At 39.1% G+C, this 18,245-nt stretch overlaps 1 protein-coding gene across 1 annotated transcript; it reads left to right on the top strand.

Moving 5' to 3' along the window:
• The first annotated feature begins 882 nt into the window (after positions 1 to 882).
• LOC128437241 (integrin alpha-M) lies at positions 883 to 18,172 on the top strand. The gene is made up of 31 exons (XM_053419306.1): positions 883 to 1,083; positions 2,357 to 2,474; positions 2,788 to 2,879; positions 3,038 to 3,120; positions 3,212 to 3,326; positions 3,430 to 3,560; positions 3,672 to 3,814; positions 4,029 to 4,176; positions 5,115 to 5,250; positions 5,354 to 5,427; positions 5,683 to 5,800; positions 5,998 to 6,140; positions 6,768 to 6,914; positions 7,000 to 7,194; positions 7,972 to 8,102; positions 9,379 to 9,536; positions 9,632 to 9,795; positions 10,582 to 10,698; positions 11,237 to 11,307; positions 11,393 to 11,534; positions 12,035 to 12,133; positions 12,250 to 12,329; positions 12,858 to 12,938; positions 13,071 to 13,146; positions 14,339 to 14,446; positions 14,543 to 14,581; positions 14,669 to 14,794; positions 14,888 to 15,001; positions 15,091 to 15,162; positions 15,262 to 15,372; positions 15,540 to 18,172. Exons 1-31 carry the CDS (start codon positions 1,026 to 1,028, stop codon positions 15,660 to 15,662), a joined length of 3,513 nt encoding a protein of 1,170 aa, XP_053275281.1. The 5' UTR covers positions 883 to 1,025; the 3' UTR covers positions 15,663 to 18,172.
• Positions 18,173 to 18,245: the final 73 nt, after the last annotated feature.

Raw genomic sequence — 18,245 nt, 5'->3', positions numbered from 1 at the left:
GATCAGCTTCACGTTTGCCATGTGCATTGTTAAAGGCCCAAGGAAATGCTTTGTCTAATTTGCTGCCATTTCAAATCTGAGCATTTTCTAAATTAAGTGGCTTTGAATAAAGAACAACCAGCGATATGCAGCAGTGGCACCAGCGTAAGAGATGTTTTGGATCAGGAAAACGGCAAAGATAACACATTCTCCAGTTCGGGGGGGGGGGGGGGGGTCCAAATACTGAGTCGAAAAGTTTGAATAAACAGGAGTCCTGCAGCAGGTGTAGAATACTGTAGTTACAGTTTTAGAAAGAAAGCTGCAACCAGCATCACCACAGGCCAAAAAAACAGCCTAATCCAAACAGACAGGTTTGGATTTGTGGACAGTGGACACTACACAAGTTATACTAATTATTGCAGTTAAACCAAAGGATTTTGTGCATGTAGGGGCAGCACTACGTTGGCCCTGAGAGCTCAAGGCACTGCAACTTAAGAAAACACATACAAGTGGACAAAACACAAGCAAAGAAAAATAAAATCTTCATCAATTTCACAACAAACTGCAACATATTACAGAAACGGGCTGCAAAAACCGAAAATGACAACTGAAGTGTAAGACTGTACTGGACAGTGCTGTGCATATTTTGATTTTTATGAATAACGTGAACGTAAAGTTCGTTTTTTAAATCATCATCGAAACAGGACATCATGAAATACCAGGAGAGGGCGAGTGTGTTTGTGTCTGTATGTGTGTGTGTTTGTGTTGGCTCCCAAATAGTGCACACCCACACTGGACCTGGGTCTCCGCCGTCGCCCACTAACAGGATACATCTGCAGTAATAAAGGGCCTTCTTATATTTCAGAGCAGCATAACAAAAGCGAAAGTGTGAGAGAGAAGATACATTTTGCTGAGAGCGTTGCTGTGAGAGGACATGTGTCACAACCTTCTGTTACCGTAACTCACTCATTTGAAAAGCGAACAGGAGGTGTTGCACATACGGTTTAAAGTGTCAAGCAGCACCATCTTCAGCCTTGAGAAGATTCATGTGGAAGATGAGAGACCAGCATCATATTTTTCTGTTCACCTACATGGTGGCGCTTGGTAAGAAAATAATATTTCATACATTTATCGAACAGAATTTATCCACGAGATAAAGGGGGTTAGTGGGAGAATGTGAATTTGAGTGTTTTAGACTTAAAACTAATACTTATTTTTTTCAGTTTACCAAAATGGTGTATTTTATGTAAAGTTACATAACCTTATAAATGGACTCTTTCAACTTGAATATTTGTTGCTGAGCAGATATAGTTGCGTTAAATGGATTTTGAGGGTTTTTAGAAATTAGCTGCCTGCTGCTATTCTTGGAAATGACACGGATGAGACCTGTGAGAGAGAACCAACAGCAGAGCTGGGCTGTGGATTCTCTGTGTTTGTTTTACGACACCTTTCTATTTATACATTTGATCTAAAAAGAAATGTAAAAGATGATTAGTACAGCTTCAGGCAAAAACGCTGATGATTCCCAGAATTTGGGGAGTTTGAGGGCAACAGCGTTCGCGGTCATGGTCGAGTCGTGTTTGTGAATACGTCAAGCAAACAAACGTCGGGGTCACCAATGAGGGAATTGCATTTAAACGCAGAAAACAATTCCTGAAGTCGGAAACACAAGTTTGTGTTCCGTTTTGTTTTTGTAGCTCAAAACAGACAACAAAATGGCTCTAAATTACACAGAAAACCTTGGGCGCAACTTCATCACGTTACCCAGCAAACCTTGGGACGAAAATAGTTTTTTCGCTTTTCATGCTGTGAACATTATTTTTCACATCAGTGAATCTACAGAATGTGAAAAGTCAAGAAGATCATATGATGCCAGTGATAGTTTAGCCGAAGATCAGTTTGAAAATGAAGAGGAACTGTCACCATTTGGGTTGCAGTGGGTTTGGACAAGGAAGAAGATGTAGAAATTTAATACATTTTTCTGCTGCATTAATTCTGATCCTTTTTTAACCTTTTATTGTGAGACTTGCTATGATATTAAAGAGCCTGACTATGTTATATTATACTATGTATATCAAACTATCCAGGTAAGTATGTAAGTATGTGTGTACGTGTTTTAGGAAATAAATATTAATATGTGTAAGAGCATGATATTGGATGGATATGAAACCAGTTGTCTCAGATTCACTTGGGTATCATTTAACTTTCTATCTACTTTTTGTGCAGAATATTTTGTTAAATCTGAAAAAATGATTGTGTAATGTTGAGTCTTAAACAAGTTTAAATGCAATTTTTAGATTGTTGATTATAATTACTACTACCGAATTATATTAAAGCTTGCAAGAAAAAAAAACAAGTAATTTTGTTTTAATTGCAGCCACCCCTCTTTCTTTGGCTTTCAACATTGATGCAACAAATCCCGATGTCTATGCTGGTGAAAAGAAAGATTTCTTTGGATACAAAGTGCTTCAGTTCACGTCTGGCACAGACAAAGGGTAAGTTTGCATGTTCAACCTGGAGGTTCAGTTGATTATTACTGTTGCTGATATCGATGTAATCCTTATGACTCTAGATGCGGAAGATAAATGAGGTTTCCTTCTACTGCAGAGGTGTAATGAACTGTCAGACGTTATTGTTGATCACTTTGACGGATGCATCCATATTTTGCTGTTCATCACAAAAGGATGACTTCACATCCTGCTTCACACAGAGAGCCTTTTCTTTGTGTTGAAATGGTGCTGCTCCTGCCACCGTGATTACTTCAGTGGTTCAGACGACTGTTTTCATGGTTGTTCACCTCGTTCTCAGGATAATCGTCACTGCGCCGCTGCAGCTCAATGGATCTGGAGGAGTATGCAGACCTTACAAAAACCAAAGCAACCAGTGTTTCAATGCTGAAGGTATACAAATACAGTGTTGAATACAGTCAATGTTACACAATTAACCAGACACAAAGTACACTTCTCCACAATACAGAAATGTGAGGCCTAAAATAGAGACTTGATAATGTAGCTGAAATGCTTTGCATTATTCTAGTACTAATTAAATACTGTTTCAGACATTACTGTGAAAAACGAAACGTTACCAGTGAAGCTCCTCGGCCTGTCGATCGCCGCAGACTCCACAAGCTCCCAGTTCATTGTAAGAAAATCACAGAGGCCAATAATTAGATAAAACCATTACAAATCAATGTGATTAATCTAATTCCCTTTACCTCTTATGTTTGACTTAGGTCTGCAGCCCAAGTGTAGCCCATGAATGTAATGACAACTCCTATCTGAACAGTGTGTGTTACAACATGACATATAGTCTTCAGACAACCTCCAATTTCACTCCTGCTTTCCAAGGTAAGAGATGATGAAAGACTGGAAATGTCTCCATTGCTCACATCTTGTTCTTCATGTTTTTGTCTGAACAAAATGTATTTATCATACATAAATTACTTTTCAGAATGTACCAAAAAGACAGTGGACCTTGTCTTTCTTGTTGATGGATCAGGCAGTATGACCGGAACTGAGTTCGACAAAACTAAAGATTTCATAGTGGATATAATGTACAGCCTTAAGAACACATCAATCAAGGTCACTGCTCCACTGCAACATAAAGATGTTCATGACTTTTATTTGTTGAATTATATACAAAGGGTGTTATGTTAAATTGTATTGTGTTGTCTGTTTCATGCATTTTTCCAGTTCTCAGCAGTTCAGTTCTCCTCAAACCACAGGACAGTATTTGACTTCAACGACTATCAAGATGGTAGCGCTCTTGAAAAACTTAGGAAAGAACCCCACATGGAGGATCTGACCAACACACATGGAGCCCTCGAATTTGTGTTGTGAGTTCAGTGATTTTAAACATACAGTTTCAAACTCTCAATCTGGGATGTTCAAGGAATCATGTTGACATTACTGATCCTGAGCTGGTCCAGTGCCACATTGAGATAATGAGCATGTTATTTAAGTTATAATTGCCGATTTATTCATATTTATAGATGGAGTTTTGTTTATTCCGAGCATTTAAGAAACTACTTTACTATTTGTTTGTTTCAGGAAAAATATCTTGGAAAACACAACTGCAGGTGCCTCTCCTGATGCAATTAAGGTTCTGGTAATAATCACAGATGGTGATCCCAGTGACAGAAACAATGGGACTATTGAAAAATATGATGAGAAACAGATCATTCGCTTTGTCATTGGGGTAAGATGATATGATATGTTTTATTACTCTCTTATATGTATTACTAGTTTTATATACTGTATATCTATACATAGGGTGAACTCGGGTAATATAGGATATTTCTCAAATTTTGACTTCTGCTACTTATTCTCGAAGAAAGAATGGAGCATGGAGATCTCATAGAGGTGACTTCTAGTGTTTTTTGTGCCAAAAAAGAAAACCCTGCCTGAATTTGATAGTCTGCCACAGGTTCCTTGTTAACCTGGGATATTTGTATTAGGCATTAAAAAAAGCCTGCAGTTATAATATAATGGATTTCATGTCCGCTATTACAGAGGTCTGTTAAGCATCCATCTTCAGATCCAAGTTCACAACTTGTAAAAACCAAAAGCTCTGCAGTTCAGCTTGATATGAAGCATTGCAGCAACAAAACCAACATTGTGCTTTAACTCTAAAGACGAACTCCTGAAAAGGAAGTGATTCTGTGAATGGTACTGCTATGAATGTTTGCCTCAGGTCATCAAAATAATCTGGTGGCAGTTTTGACTGCTGTTTTTGATTTTCAGAGGAATTAGACTCTAAGACTTAGAAGAAGACATGTTGAATCTGATAAACAGACTGAGGGCACACTGTCCCGCCCCTTCTGACTGCTACAGAGTGCTGGTCACCTGTTTATCCCATTTGTATTTATATTGAACGCATTGCATGTCAAAATTCTGGTTCACAGGATATGCATTCAACATACAGACAGACATTCAGCTCATGGAACTCCTACTGAGATGCAAATTTGCACTTCTCAGAAAAGAACTGAAATGTTTTACCAGCAACGCTAAAGTCTTTTCTCTTTAAATGGTAGTGTAACAATCACGTTAGAGCTCAGCCTTTCAGCCTGTGCTGTGACTCTTTACGACCTCAGACTAAGATGTGGGTCATGATATCAAACTGCATTCTGATTTCAGGTCAAGTACGCTAAGTTAGAAAAATTCACAGACATTGCTTCAAAACCAGCAGACCAATATGCCTTTAAAATCGAGGACTACAACGGACTGGAAGGAATACTGGAAAAGTTTCAAAAAAGGATTTTTAAAATGGAAGGTGATATTGGATATTTTATTTTCCTCTCTATGAAACACTGTTATAACAAAAACCATAGCATATACACACCAATACTAGTGAACTAGTTTTGTTCCATATTTAGGCTCCAGTGTGGCTCGAGGAGGAGACTTGACGGAGGAAATGGCTCAGAGTGGATTCAGTGCTGTCGTCTATAACGTGAGTAAAGTGAAAAAAGAAAAAAATCTGAGCACATTCTAAATCCCAGTGGATTCTATTCACAGGGGCAGACAAACAGTAGAGTTAAATCCATCCTGAACAAAGCGGTTGTCTTGTTGAGGGACCACTGTTTACAATCTTCCATAGTTTTTTCTGGATGAAACAACAATTTTGTGCTGAGCAGTCGACACAGCACCCACTGGTAGCTCCACTTTTCTCTGTGCTCTGACTAGACCTGCATTTCTCTGTTGACAGAATACATTGATCCTGGGTTCAGTGGGCTCAAAGAGCTGGGGGGGCTCTCTCAGAGAGATCCATGAAGGAAAAGAAACACAAATTGAAGATCCACCAATGAAGAAGGACTCCTACATGGGTAAAGTCATATACAAATCATTACCATATCACCTGCCCCTTTATTAAAATAGTTTATTTTGGCAGGAGATATGCAAAGGTAAATGGCGATGTAACTGACAGTTAAAATAGCTTTGTATTGTAAAGCACTGAACTTCTTAAAAATGAACATTTCGTGTGAGTGACATTTTGTGTTGTAAGTGACGGTCACTGTTGCAGGATACTCCATCTCTGTTGGCAAGAGGGACAATGCTTCTCTATACTTTGCGGGTGCACCAAGATTTGAGCACACAGGACAGGTCGTACTTTTCAGACGTGATGCTGGTAATTGGGCCGCAGCCCAAACACTAAATGGTACCCAGGTAGGTACACTGTCTTGAAAAGGTCGTTTATAATATAAGTTATCGAAACATAATAACATAAAAACGTTTTGCTTAACGTGGTAATTCTGCTTAATCTGCCAGTGCAAGTTAACGAATGTCCTTTTGTTAAGCAGCCCTTAGAGGCTGTATCAATCTTCTTTTGGTCATTTTTCATTAAAGTAGCTGTTCAATGACGAACAAGAATGTGTACAAGGTGCAGGTTTACTTTCACCCCTGAGACAGCATTGCTATAACCCCTCACATATGCATCTACTGTGAAGAGACATCAGCTTTTACTTTGCAAAGTCACTCAAAAAGCTTCATGTAACAGGTGACCAGGCACTTTTAGTAGTGTTTTTCGTTGAAGCAATCAAGGACATCAGCTAAATCATCATGCAGCAAAGTTGCACTATTTTTGAGGTTTTGGAGAGGAAACCAGAAAACTCCCTTGCACTGGCCACTCTTCTTTTTTCTTTTTTTAAGTAAAAGTGTGAGAAAATTAAAGAGCTCTTGGAAGCACAATACATATTTAACCTTACTCTACTCAAATATATGTAGGTTTTTCAAAAATGTTTTAGCAAGTGTATGTTTAGACACACTCTGCATTTGTATGCTCCACATTTTCAGATTGGCTCCTACTTTGGAGCAGAGCTGTGCTCAGTAGATATCGACTCAGATGGTAACACTGACTTCCTGTTGGTGGGAGCTCCCCTGTTCTATCAGCCCTATGAGAAGAAAGAAGGCCGGATCTATGTCTACATTCTGTCTGAGAAGGTGGGGGCAGCGATAAAGCTTCTGATTTGTTTCCTTCACTTTTTTAATTGATGCATTTGTTTTCATAATGAATTGACTTCTACAGATACAACTGGAAACTGTACTAAATGTGACAGCATCCATGGGCAGATTTGGCACCACCATTTCCAGCCTTGCGGATCTTAACGGAGACGAACTCCGAGACGTTGCTGTTGGAGCCCCCCTTGAGGATGATAACAGAGGGGCTGTGTACATCTACCTTGGTGACAGACGCAATGGCATACACAGCACTTTCAGCCAGGTGAGCTCATCACTGACATGCTGTGGGTAGATTCATCAACCACACATCAACCAGTGGTGCATCAAGGAAACCCAGTGAATACAGCATTAAGATGAACCACAATTGCACCAGGTCAAATCCACCATGGGGACGTTTGTTGACTCTTCCTAATTTCCTGTCAAAATCTTTGATAGATATGTATTTATTCCCCATTACACAGTATAAAACTTTCTTTTGAATCAAACAAAAACTCACATCTTCTAAAGGACGATATTATCATCGGAACATTTTTCAGTTGTTTCAGCTATAACTTCCAAAACTTTTGTGTTTAGTTTAGTTAAGTTAATTTCAAATGTTTTAAAAAGATAGAATACAATACATTTATAGGAAAAATCACAAAATAATTAATTAACAACAAATGAAGTAGAAAAAACACATTGTAAATATTCAGTCCTATCTATGGAAGCCGCCATGTTTCTTGTAGTAGCCATGTCCAGACAAACTAAACAACCTTTGAGTTTTTATGACAAGTGAAGGTTAACATAGGTTCTCTATCATGTTTGGAAGGGGAGGGGGAGGTGAGGGGTATTCAGCACATGACACTTCACCACTAGATTTCTCCCTGATATCCAACATCATTTATGATCCTTATGGCTCCTTTTTGGTAGTGAGCATAGTGGCTGCAGTGTGGTTTCGTAGATGTTGCCCCATCTATCGAGCATCATCTGTTTCCACCACCTCTCTAATGGGTAACTTAAATTTTTTGCACACTTTCAATTTTCCAATCTGTTATTCCAGAGAATCATGGGACAGGAATTTGGACCTGAGATGAGATTCTTCGGACAGGCCATTGATGGGCGCATTGACCTCGGAGAGGACGGACTTCCAGATATTTTGATCGGATCACAGGGCATGGCTGTTGTCTTGAGGTATGGATACTGTGCACATTAAAGGGTCAGTGTTTTAGATTTAGGTGAAAGGATCTATTGGCAGAAAGTGAATATAATATAATCATGGTGATGTTTTCATGAGTGTGGTTCATCTAAGTTGTACGAATCATTGTTTTATTTACCTTAGAATGGGCCCCCTATATTTAAATGTTTTGCCATGTTTTTTTACAGTAGCCCAGACTGGACCAACTTAACACTGTTGAGTTATTATGACAACTGAAGGTTAACAGAGGTTCTTTGTCATGTTTATAATGGGAGAGTGTAGTGAGTGGTATTCAGCTGCAATATGCAACTTCATCACTAGATGTCACTAAATACTACACACTGAACCTTACCGAGTATGGCCAAGTCTGAATCAGAATCAGATAAAAAGGGTTTCTGAGTGAACACCTAACCTGAAAACCTACTTAGCACTGTAAGTAACCTATAACATATGAATTAAATGTTATGAATGAAGAAATTAGAATATCAAATCTGTTCACAGACAAATACACAATACATCTAGAAAATGTTTCATAAGCTGATTTCCAAATATAGGTCCGTTTTTGTTGCAGTTGCAATATTTTCACAATAATGAAAAAAAACACCAGCAGGGTTTTCATCCAGGCAGGTGTAAATCAGGTCTGAAGGCACTAATATCAACCGTCTGCTATACGACCTACCAAAATATGATTCAACTCTATGCACTAGTGTACCATCATCCTTTAGAAATAAGCATCTTGTAATGGAAATTTACTTAATAACTTCTTAGTTTATCCGTACAACATTTCCATCTAGGGCACACCTCAACATAAACTGTATGGTGCAGCCACTTTCTAGCATGTGAGCCCATTGTCTTTTCATGTATTGCAGAAGTTGATCCTGAGTTCATCTGAAATCTAGTGACCTTTGCTTTAGTCTGTGGTTGGACTGTGTTCGTCCTTTTTTTGAAGAACACTTAACCATACATGATACTATTTCCTCTCTAACACATTTAGGATGCACTGTTACAGACTATATGTTCCAATCACAGACAATACATTCACACACACCACCCACCTGGGTATTTTGGGTCAGGAGGTAACCTTCATCTCACTTTCAACCTCCAACTTGCCTGTGTGATCCTTTCTGCAGACAGCTTTTACAAATAAACTTACAAAGACAACTTGTCTCAGAACCTCGTTTGTCGACCAATTTTCCACCACAGTCTAATAATACATTTTGTATTTCTTAAAATTAATTTCATAAATTTGTATCTTTACTCAATATCTCTCAGGTCCCGTCCTGTCTTCAACGTCACCGCACATCTCTCTTTTCTTCCTAAGGAAATAAGCACTGAGAAGATTAACTGTGTGGACAAAACAGATGGTGATTTACCCATGGGGACCTTACAAGTCTGCTTTGAAATGGTAGAAAGCACAAAGAGCAAAGCCGGTAAGTACCGGAGCCAATGAACAGATTTATTAAGAGCTGCCAATAGTGCACACCCTATCAATGAGGTACTTTAATCTTGCTGTGTGTCCTCATAGACGTGATGAGCTCAGGACTGAACATCTCATACATACTTAATGTGGATCCAGTGAGACAAACCTACCGAGGTTTCTTTGGAAATGACAAGAAAGCCAGGAGTCTAACTTCCTCCTGCGATCTGACGGCTAATGAAACCTGCTTCAAGCTCCCTGTCAACATGCCTGTATGGAGACCAATTCATTCACACTTATACTCTACACATATGTTTTAGATCACCTATCACTTGTGTATAAATTTCATCCATGTCGCTACACCTTAGCTAGTAAATTAGTAAATTGCTTCCATAACCAACACCAGTGGTTGTGAAATTGGGATCAGAGGATCCTGGGGGGTTGATGGAAATTCGCTCATTAAAATTATCATGATATATGGATATTCTGTGTTGACAACAATCTTAATACACGTTGAACGTCTTTCTAAGAAATGTTTTTAGTCGTTCTCACAAAACTTGTAGAAATATGAAAAGCAGGCTGTGTCCAATTATTCCAAGGAAAATGTGTGAGGGATCCTCTCAATATTTTCTATGGGAGACCTTGGCCAGAAAAAAATTGAGGACCTCTGCTTTGAGCACATGACCTCTGCAACAGACGCATCCAAATTGTGTATAGTTGTGTTTTTACAATTCACCTAAGGTTCTTAACACTTTGTCTCAGGTCACAGAAATGTGCCTCTGAGGAAAACACTGAAATGTTTGCTAACAGTATTGAAATCTGCTGCATGCTTTGATTTACTTGGTTTCTGTTGTTGTTGTTTTTCAAACTCAAATACTCACCGACCCACCTCTCCATGGAGCAATACCTTTTTTGTGACATCATGATATATTTAACTGATAAAACTCTCAAGTCATCTTTCTCATGTTCATGCTGAAATCAATTTCTAAAATGAAAAATCTCTGCTTTGTGAATATGTCTTCAACAATATGCAGATGACCTCTTTTCCTTTCTCATAGAAATGTCTGAAAGACACTTTTTCACCCATCATCATCAAATTCAATTTTTCCCAAGTCGACAGTGAGAGTGCGAGTGCCGTCCTGAACGTGGACAGCAGAAGGTCGGCTACTGTTGAGGTATTTGCACTGCAGATGGCTGCAGGCCGTCACACAGAGCTGTATCCTTGTATTCTTGTCTCCTTACAGACTAAGATGAAATGGATGTCCCACAAAATCCTCCTGATTTTAAACATATTTTCAAATTGCAATTTTCAAAAAAACGTAGTGGAAATGCTGAAATATAATGGGAAAACCATTATGAATGACTGTGGTGGAAAACAATTCTATCGATAAAAGCAAAATGTGAACTGGACTTTTTGAATAAATCATGATGTATATAGATCAAGTGACTTAAAACTTCACACAAGCTTCTGCTAAGGAGAAAGGAACATCAACATATCTGTGTGGAGCGATATGAAAACGTTATAGTTTCTCATTTCGACATTAAATAAACCTAAATGCTATACATAAAGTTTTCTAACCCTTTTTTTGTACTGTTCATGTTTAACTCAAATTGTTTCATTTGCATGTTTTGTTATCATTTAAGTAAAACATGTAGTGCAACTATCTGCTTTAGCCCTGTTTTTTAAAATAAGAAGCAATCTTTTTTCTACAGGTTCCCTTTGAAAAGCAATGTGCAAAAAACGACAACTGTGTTGCTGAACTGGAGGTGGATTTCAACTTCATGTACGTTTGACATGTGATCAAACACAGGGCAGCAACTGTAATATTGGCATCGTGCAACCAGTAAGAAGTACTCTGTGTCTCCTAGGACCCCGGCCTTATTGGTGGCAGAAGATAGTTACTTCAACGTGACTGTAAAACTGTCTAATTATGGTGATGACTCATACAACACCAGCCTCACAATGCATTATCCTCCTGGCCTCTCCTTCTCCAGGATGACTATTACAGAGGTGATGTAAACATATCATTTTTTTATTCTTAATTACATATGAGGGATATTCTCCATCTTTTCCTATGTTCTATCATGTCCCAACACCGATCTGCACTCAGTGACCACTTTACTGCCAACCACACAGGTCAAAAGTAATAAAGAAAATTCCGTTTCATTTTATGAAAAACATTAATGCTGAGACATTTGGCCCCAAATGAATGATACAAATTAAGCCTAACCCTAACGTTTATTAAATTTATATTTGTCAAAACTACAACAACGCCTCCGGTCACAAAACAGAAACAGAACTGAAATTGTCTAGAGGATTTGAATACCACACAGGATGTGTGGGTCGTGAGGGGGACAACGCTTCAATCAGAGCACGCAGCACTGACAATAAACGCTAAAAGTTCAAACTCAACTAGATTTCTAAATAACAGTCAAAGTCGAGCAAGTATCACAGCATTGTATTTAAATGTAAAGCTCATCCTGCTTTGTTCATGTTTTTCCTTTAAACAGGCGACTAGACCAACGCTCCACAGCTGTCATGATCTTGAAGGGGTGCTTGACAAAACTGTGTGCGGCATCAGCCTTCCTGTGTATCGCAGCAGATCTGCTGTGAGTCAAACTGCACCCACTTCACAGAAGACAGAAGTGAACTACTATAAATGATGAACTCAAACTACTTTGACCTTTGAAGACGTTTGGTGACTTCTCTCTTTTTTTCTGTGAAGGCAACGTTTATAACTTCTTTCTACATCCTAACCGGGTACGAGTGGAACGACACAATGGTGATGACCGTTACTGGAAGAAGGTAGAGGCCTTCTCATGCAATCCAACACACACAACAGAGCTAAACATTTTAATGAAAATATCATTTACTATCATACAAATTATATTTGTGAAGCCCAAATTCACAAATCCCAATTTCCCTCTTAGAGCTTAACAAGGTGGGACATTCTCTGCCCTTCACCCTCAGCAAGAGTGAAAACATTTTTTTACAGAGGAAAATATTTAGAAACCTCAGAGAGAGACACATGTGAGGAATCCCTCTACAAGGACGGACAGAAGTGCAAAAGACGCCTCATGTACCAGAGAACAATAGATAGATAGTTGACAGATAGATGTACTTTATTGTATTGCAACAGCATGTCAAGGGTATTTAAAAAAAAGCTAACAAAAAAGAAACATAACTGAGAACTCCTACAAGTGACTCATAGTTTTACCCCACTGACTTTCTGTACAACAAACCCTTTTCTACTTTTAGAGACTTTACAGATGACTAGTATGCCTGACTACTTAACTACCAGTTCTCACAATAATTGCTTTGTTGCTTCCCCAGTGATAACGCAAACATTACCGAGAACAATACCCTGACCAAAAGCATCCCAGTGCAAATTGAAATTAAAATGGGACTAACAGTGTAAGTATGGCTGTCTAAATAGATAACATTTTGTAATGGTAGCTCTTATATGCCCCAAGAATGTTATTTGATAAATGTATTATTACATATTATATCCCACAGCACGCTGTAAACATCTTGTGGTCTTTTCAGGAAAGAAGGCAGCACCACATATCTGAACTTCACAGCAGAAGAGGCTGCACCTAAAAAAATTGAGATCATATACAAGGTAAAAAACTTCTAAAAATCTTTCTTTCAATGTTCTCAACAAACATTCGACCAATGAGAAGCTGTTAAACCCAACCCCCCACCCCTAACTTCTGTCTGGTAACAATACTACACATACCATAGTTATTAGTTGGGAGGGGTGGCTTGTTACCAAGCAACAAATTACTACTATTAAAAAAAACATTTAGCATGAGAATAGTAGCATACTCAATCAACCAATCATCAGCCAGACAGAGACTTGTATTGTTAACGTGCAAACCCAACAACCAACCATTCGCAGCTCTTCAGTTTAACACTTGTCACAACAGCCTAAGTTTTTCAGATGAGTAGATTTATCTTCAAATCACTGAGCAGCTTGACAAATGATAAGTTACAATAAGTTAGGTTTACTGACAGGTGTGTAATATTTAAGACGTGATATCTATCAACCTTTCTGACAGGCGTTACATGTCGATATGTGATTTTCTAATCTTGATGACCTGTCAAAGCTCTTTACAGTACATATTTGACATTCACACACATTCATATGGTGCATATACTGTATGTGCTGCACTTTCTCTATCATACATAATCACAAGCTAGCTTAGCAGCCATCAGAGGCGATTTGGTGTTCAGTATCTTTCCCAAGGACACACAGAATGTGGGAGACTGGGATCGAACTGCCGACTTTCTGGTTAGTGGACAATCCGCCTCATGATTCAGTTCAAGTCTATTGTATTTGAATAGTGGCAAATCAAAACATACATGATCTCAAGGCACTTTACTTAGTAAGGTCTCATCAAATTATGGAGAAATGCAACAGTTCCCATGACGAGCAAACACTTACCACATCGTACACTGCCATGCTGAATGTGGCAGCAAACAGTTGCCCACTTACTAACTCAACTTTCACTAGCTAGATGCTGGATTTGCAGATTGGCAGTGGGCTGGTTGAATACATCATGAAAGTATAACCTAACATGTGTTTCTTTATGTAGGTTTGTATGAACTAAAAAATACACAAAATGCTAATCACTGGGCTTTAGGAGCTTGTAGCTATGTTTGTTTACAACAACCGGTTGAGCAGTTTCCTCAAAGACATGCCAGTAGTATCAATCTTGTCATCTGACTAGACAGGAATATGAATGAGCGTATTTCCCAAAAATGTTGAACTGCTCTTTTTAAATGGACCAACTCTCTCTCACCATTCACAGATTGATAATCCAGGGTTTAAGGCTTTTCCTGTCAACGTGTCTCTGTTCTTCCCAACGCAACTGGAACATAACTTTGAAATGAAGGATTATCAAGTGTCTGTCCAGCAGGTAATTTTTTCACTATCACAACACTTCTAACTGATAATGCTGCTGTGCATGAAATTCCAAACTCTTAATACCCGCAATTACTTTCTCTCTTTTAAGAACAAAACTCAATGCAGAATCCCTGATCTCAAAACTGATGTAAGTGAAACATATACAGTGTCGAAATATTGTCAATGAAGATGTAATGAACCTACAAGTCTAAAATGAACCGCTGCTGTGTTACAGCACTGCTCGCCAGGAGAACCTTGGAAAATCATTGCATGTGACACCTTCATCCTGGACAAGGAGTCATCCACTGAGTTCACATTGTCAGGAGAAGCACATTTTCGGGATCTCAAAAAGCATGCCGAGGTATGAAGCGAAAACACACACACTGACAGAATACATACCACAGTAAACCATTGATAGTGTTGAATATATATCTAATTAATGTGCAAATTGCAGAATACTGCCTTTCTGAAACGATACACCGGAGACAGCGGGGAGGTGAAATTCAAAAGCTCCATAGGTGTTGAATTTGACGGGCGACAATACGTGCTGGTTTCTCGTAAACAAGAGGTTTGCTGATGTTCCACCACAGTATTATCCGTTCAAAGATGCTGATTTAAATTCCACGATACCTAATTTATCATGTTCATTCAAAACAGAGAAACGATGGATTCATGGAGATGTCTCATAAAACTTGCTCATGGAAAGACAACGATCCAACCATGAAATGGGTAAATTCAGTCTGTTCACAAACAGCTCAAACTATGATGTTTTTTTTATCCACAGACTTTAAGCTCAGGTTTCACTACAAAACCTTTTTCTGCCAACAGAGTAAAGTTCGGGATGAGTTAATAATTCTCCCCAATCGACTGCTGATCATCTTTACTGGAGTTGGATTGGGTTTGTTGTTTCTCATCATAACCACAATCATCATGTGGAAGGTGAGAGATCATTTCTTAATCCACTTGTTCCCCATGCACCACTTGAAATATAAGTTACAGTCTTCAACCTTCATATTCAGAGCTGATGCTTGAATGTGAGTAACTATATTCAAGAGATTTAAACGATGGTTGTGATCTAATCATTTTTTTCTTGCTTCCAACACAAGCTTGGTTGCTTCAAGAGGAAGACGTTTTATGAAGAAGAGGAGACAGATGTTGTTCTTCTGGCTTACACTCCCAAAGAGTCTGCCTTTGACCCCATAGTACTATCAACTACAATTCAATCCTAATTTTCTAACCCCAAACAACTATTTTCCATATTTTCCAACCTCCTTGACCCCCCAGTCCCCCTCCTCCCTTCTACCAAGCCACTTTGTTAACTACTTTACAAAAAAGATAGATGACATACGCTCATTATTTTCTAATCCTCCTTCTATAACTACATTTCCATCAACTTCATCTTCATCCCATTCACTTTCCTCTTTCAACCCCCCGTCTCCCGATCAAGTTCTTACGTTGGTAGCCTCAGCTGACCCCTTGACGCCATACCATCTCACATTCTCCAGTCTATCGCTCCGGACTTTCTTCCTTTTCTCACCCATCTTATCAACACTTCCCTGTCAACTGGCTGTTTCCCTAACTCTCTGGAGGAGGCAAGAGTAAATTCTCTCCAGAAGAAACCCACCCTTTACTCGTATGAAGTAAACAATTACAGACCTGTCTCTCTACTTCCCTTGCTTTCCAAAACTCTCGAGCGCGCTATCTTTAATCAACTCTCCTCCTATCTCCACCATAACAACCTTCTTCACCCTCACCAGTCTGGTTGCAAGGCAGGTCACTCAACTGAGACTGCCCTCCTTGCTGTCTCTGAGCTGCATTCGACACAGTGAACCACCAGATCCTTATTTCCTCTCTTTCTACCTCCATGACTACACTTATTGGGTAACTTCGAGAGGATTTGTTTCTTACTACTGGGGTCCCTCAAGGTTCCGTCCTGGGTCCCCTCCTCTTCTCTCTGTATACCAACTCTCTCGGCTCTGTCATTCACTCACATGGCTTTTCCTACCACAGCTACGCAGATGACACCAAACTAATCCTCTCTTTTCCCCAATCTGAAACACAGGTAGCAGCACGAATCTCTGCCTGTCTGACTGACATCTCTCAGTGGATGTCTGCACACCAACTGAAAATTAACATTGATAAGACTGAACTACTTTTCCTTCCAGGGAAAGACTCTCCCACCCACGACCTGACTATTAACTTTGACAACTCCGTGTTAACCCCCACTCAGATTGCTAGGAACCTGGGTGTGACACTTGATAGCCAACTCTCCCTTACTGCCAACATTACTGTAACAACACGTTCCTGTAGATTCATGCTGTACAACATCCGGAGAATAAGCCACCTTCTCACTCAGAAGGCGGTGCAGGTTCTGGTTCAGGCTCTGGTCATCTAGCGCCTAGGCTATTGTAAGTCCCTCCTGGCAGGTCAGCCTACTAGTGCCATCCGACCTCTGAAGCTCATCCAGAATGCAGCACCTCGACTGGTCTTTAACTGGTCCTAAATTCACTCACACTACTCCGCTCCCTTCACTGATCACCGGTGGCTGCCCGCATCCGTTTAAAAACATTAGTAATTGCGTACCGTGATCAGGTCCAGTCTACATCCAGGACCTTGTCAAACATTACACCCCAGCACGTTCACTCCACTCTGCTTCTGCCAATCGGCTCATTGCTCCTTCACTGCGAGCTAAACCCCCTTTTTAAAATCACGACTGTTTGCTGTCCTGGCTCCTAAATGGTGGAATGAGCTCCCCATCGACATCCGTACATCAGAAAGTTTACACATTTTCCTGCCGCAAACTAAAAACACACCTCTTCCAAATATACCTTGAATAAAATGTTACAACTAACAATTTAGTAGCCCTTAAATGGCACTTACTTATAGCACTTTGTAGTTTGTTTTTGTTTTGTTTTAAGAAATTGTACTTTTTAAGGAATTGTACTCTCTTGATTCTTGTTGTTCTGGGTTTGTACCCTCATGGATGAATGCACTTATTGTAAGTCGCTATAGATTAGACAAAATGGGAATTGGTAGCTTTGCTCTTATGAATTTAGCAAAATCTAATGAACCAAGTACATTTTTTGTCCATATGGTCCAAATATTACAAATTTGCCTCAAGGGTCTTTACAGATGTTCAACAAAATGACACCTTCTGCCCTAAGAGACTCAAACTGAATGAATCAGTGAAATCCAAAATAAAAGAAACCCGAATTAGAGGAACTGAGGAGAGATCCCTCCTACAGGACAGACTGACATGCAGTAGATGTCGTGTGAGCAGAGTAGATCTACGTTGCAGTCTTACAGTATGGACGAACAGCATGGTCAAAATATAGATTGTAAATATACAGGGAGAATATGATACGAGAGGATGTTGGCATGTAAAACCCTTTTTTTAGATATTTTTTATCAAATCATTAAAAAAAATTTGGACCATTGTTATTCCATGTAATACCATGGTTGTGTTATATCAGGCACAACAAAGTTATGTGAAAACTCGTCCTCAACACAGAAGAGACACAAGTTTAAATTCCAGGTAGCCTGGTCACATGATCCCTGTGTCCAGCCTATGGTGCCGTCTCTAATAATGTTACACTTTAAAATACTGTAACATTTATACTAGTCAGCCTTTACCTATTTGATCTTCGGCACAGGTTTTGTCTCCTTGTTTATGCAATTTTGTGCCTTTAATATAATTTTTTTTATGCTTTTTCAGTAAAAAAATAAAAGTTAGAGAAAAGATTGTGTGAGTATGTAAGTTTACCATTCAACAGGTGTTACTGTATGTTGTGTTGATTTTTGCTAGTTAAAAA

Source organism: Pleuronectes platessa, chromosome 3, assembly GCF_947347685.1.
Source record: "Pleuronectes platessa chromosome 3, fPlePla1.1, whole genome shotgun sequence".
NCBI lineage: Eukaryota > Metazoa > Chordata > Actinopteri > Pleuronectiformes > Pleuronectidae > Pleuronectes > Pleuronectes platessa.
Note: the sequence above shows the minus strand (reverse complement) of the source record. Positions and strands in the feature narration are given on the sequence as shown.

Coding starts and splice junctions, on each gene's coding strand:
- LOC128437241 (XM_053419306.1), top strand. CDS start 1,026: ATGTGGAAGATGAGAGACCAGCATCATATTTTTCTGTTCACCTACATG. Junction 12,939..13,070: donor ATTAAAATGGGACTAACAGT/GTAAGTATGGCT, acceptor TGGTCTTTTCAG/GAAAGAAGGCAGCACCACAT. Junction 14,582..14,668: donor TCCCTGATCTCAAAACTGAT/GTAAGTGAAACA, acceptor GCTGTGTTACAG/CACTGCTCGCCAGGAGAACC.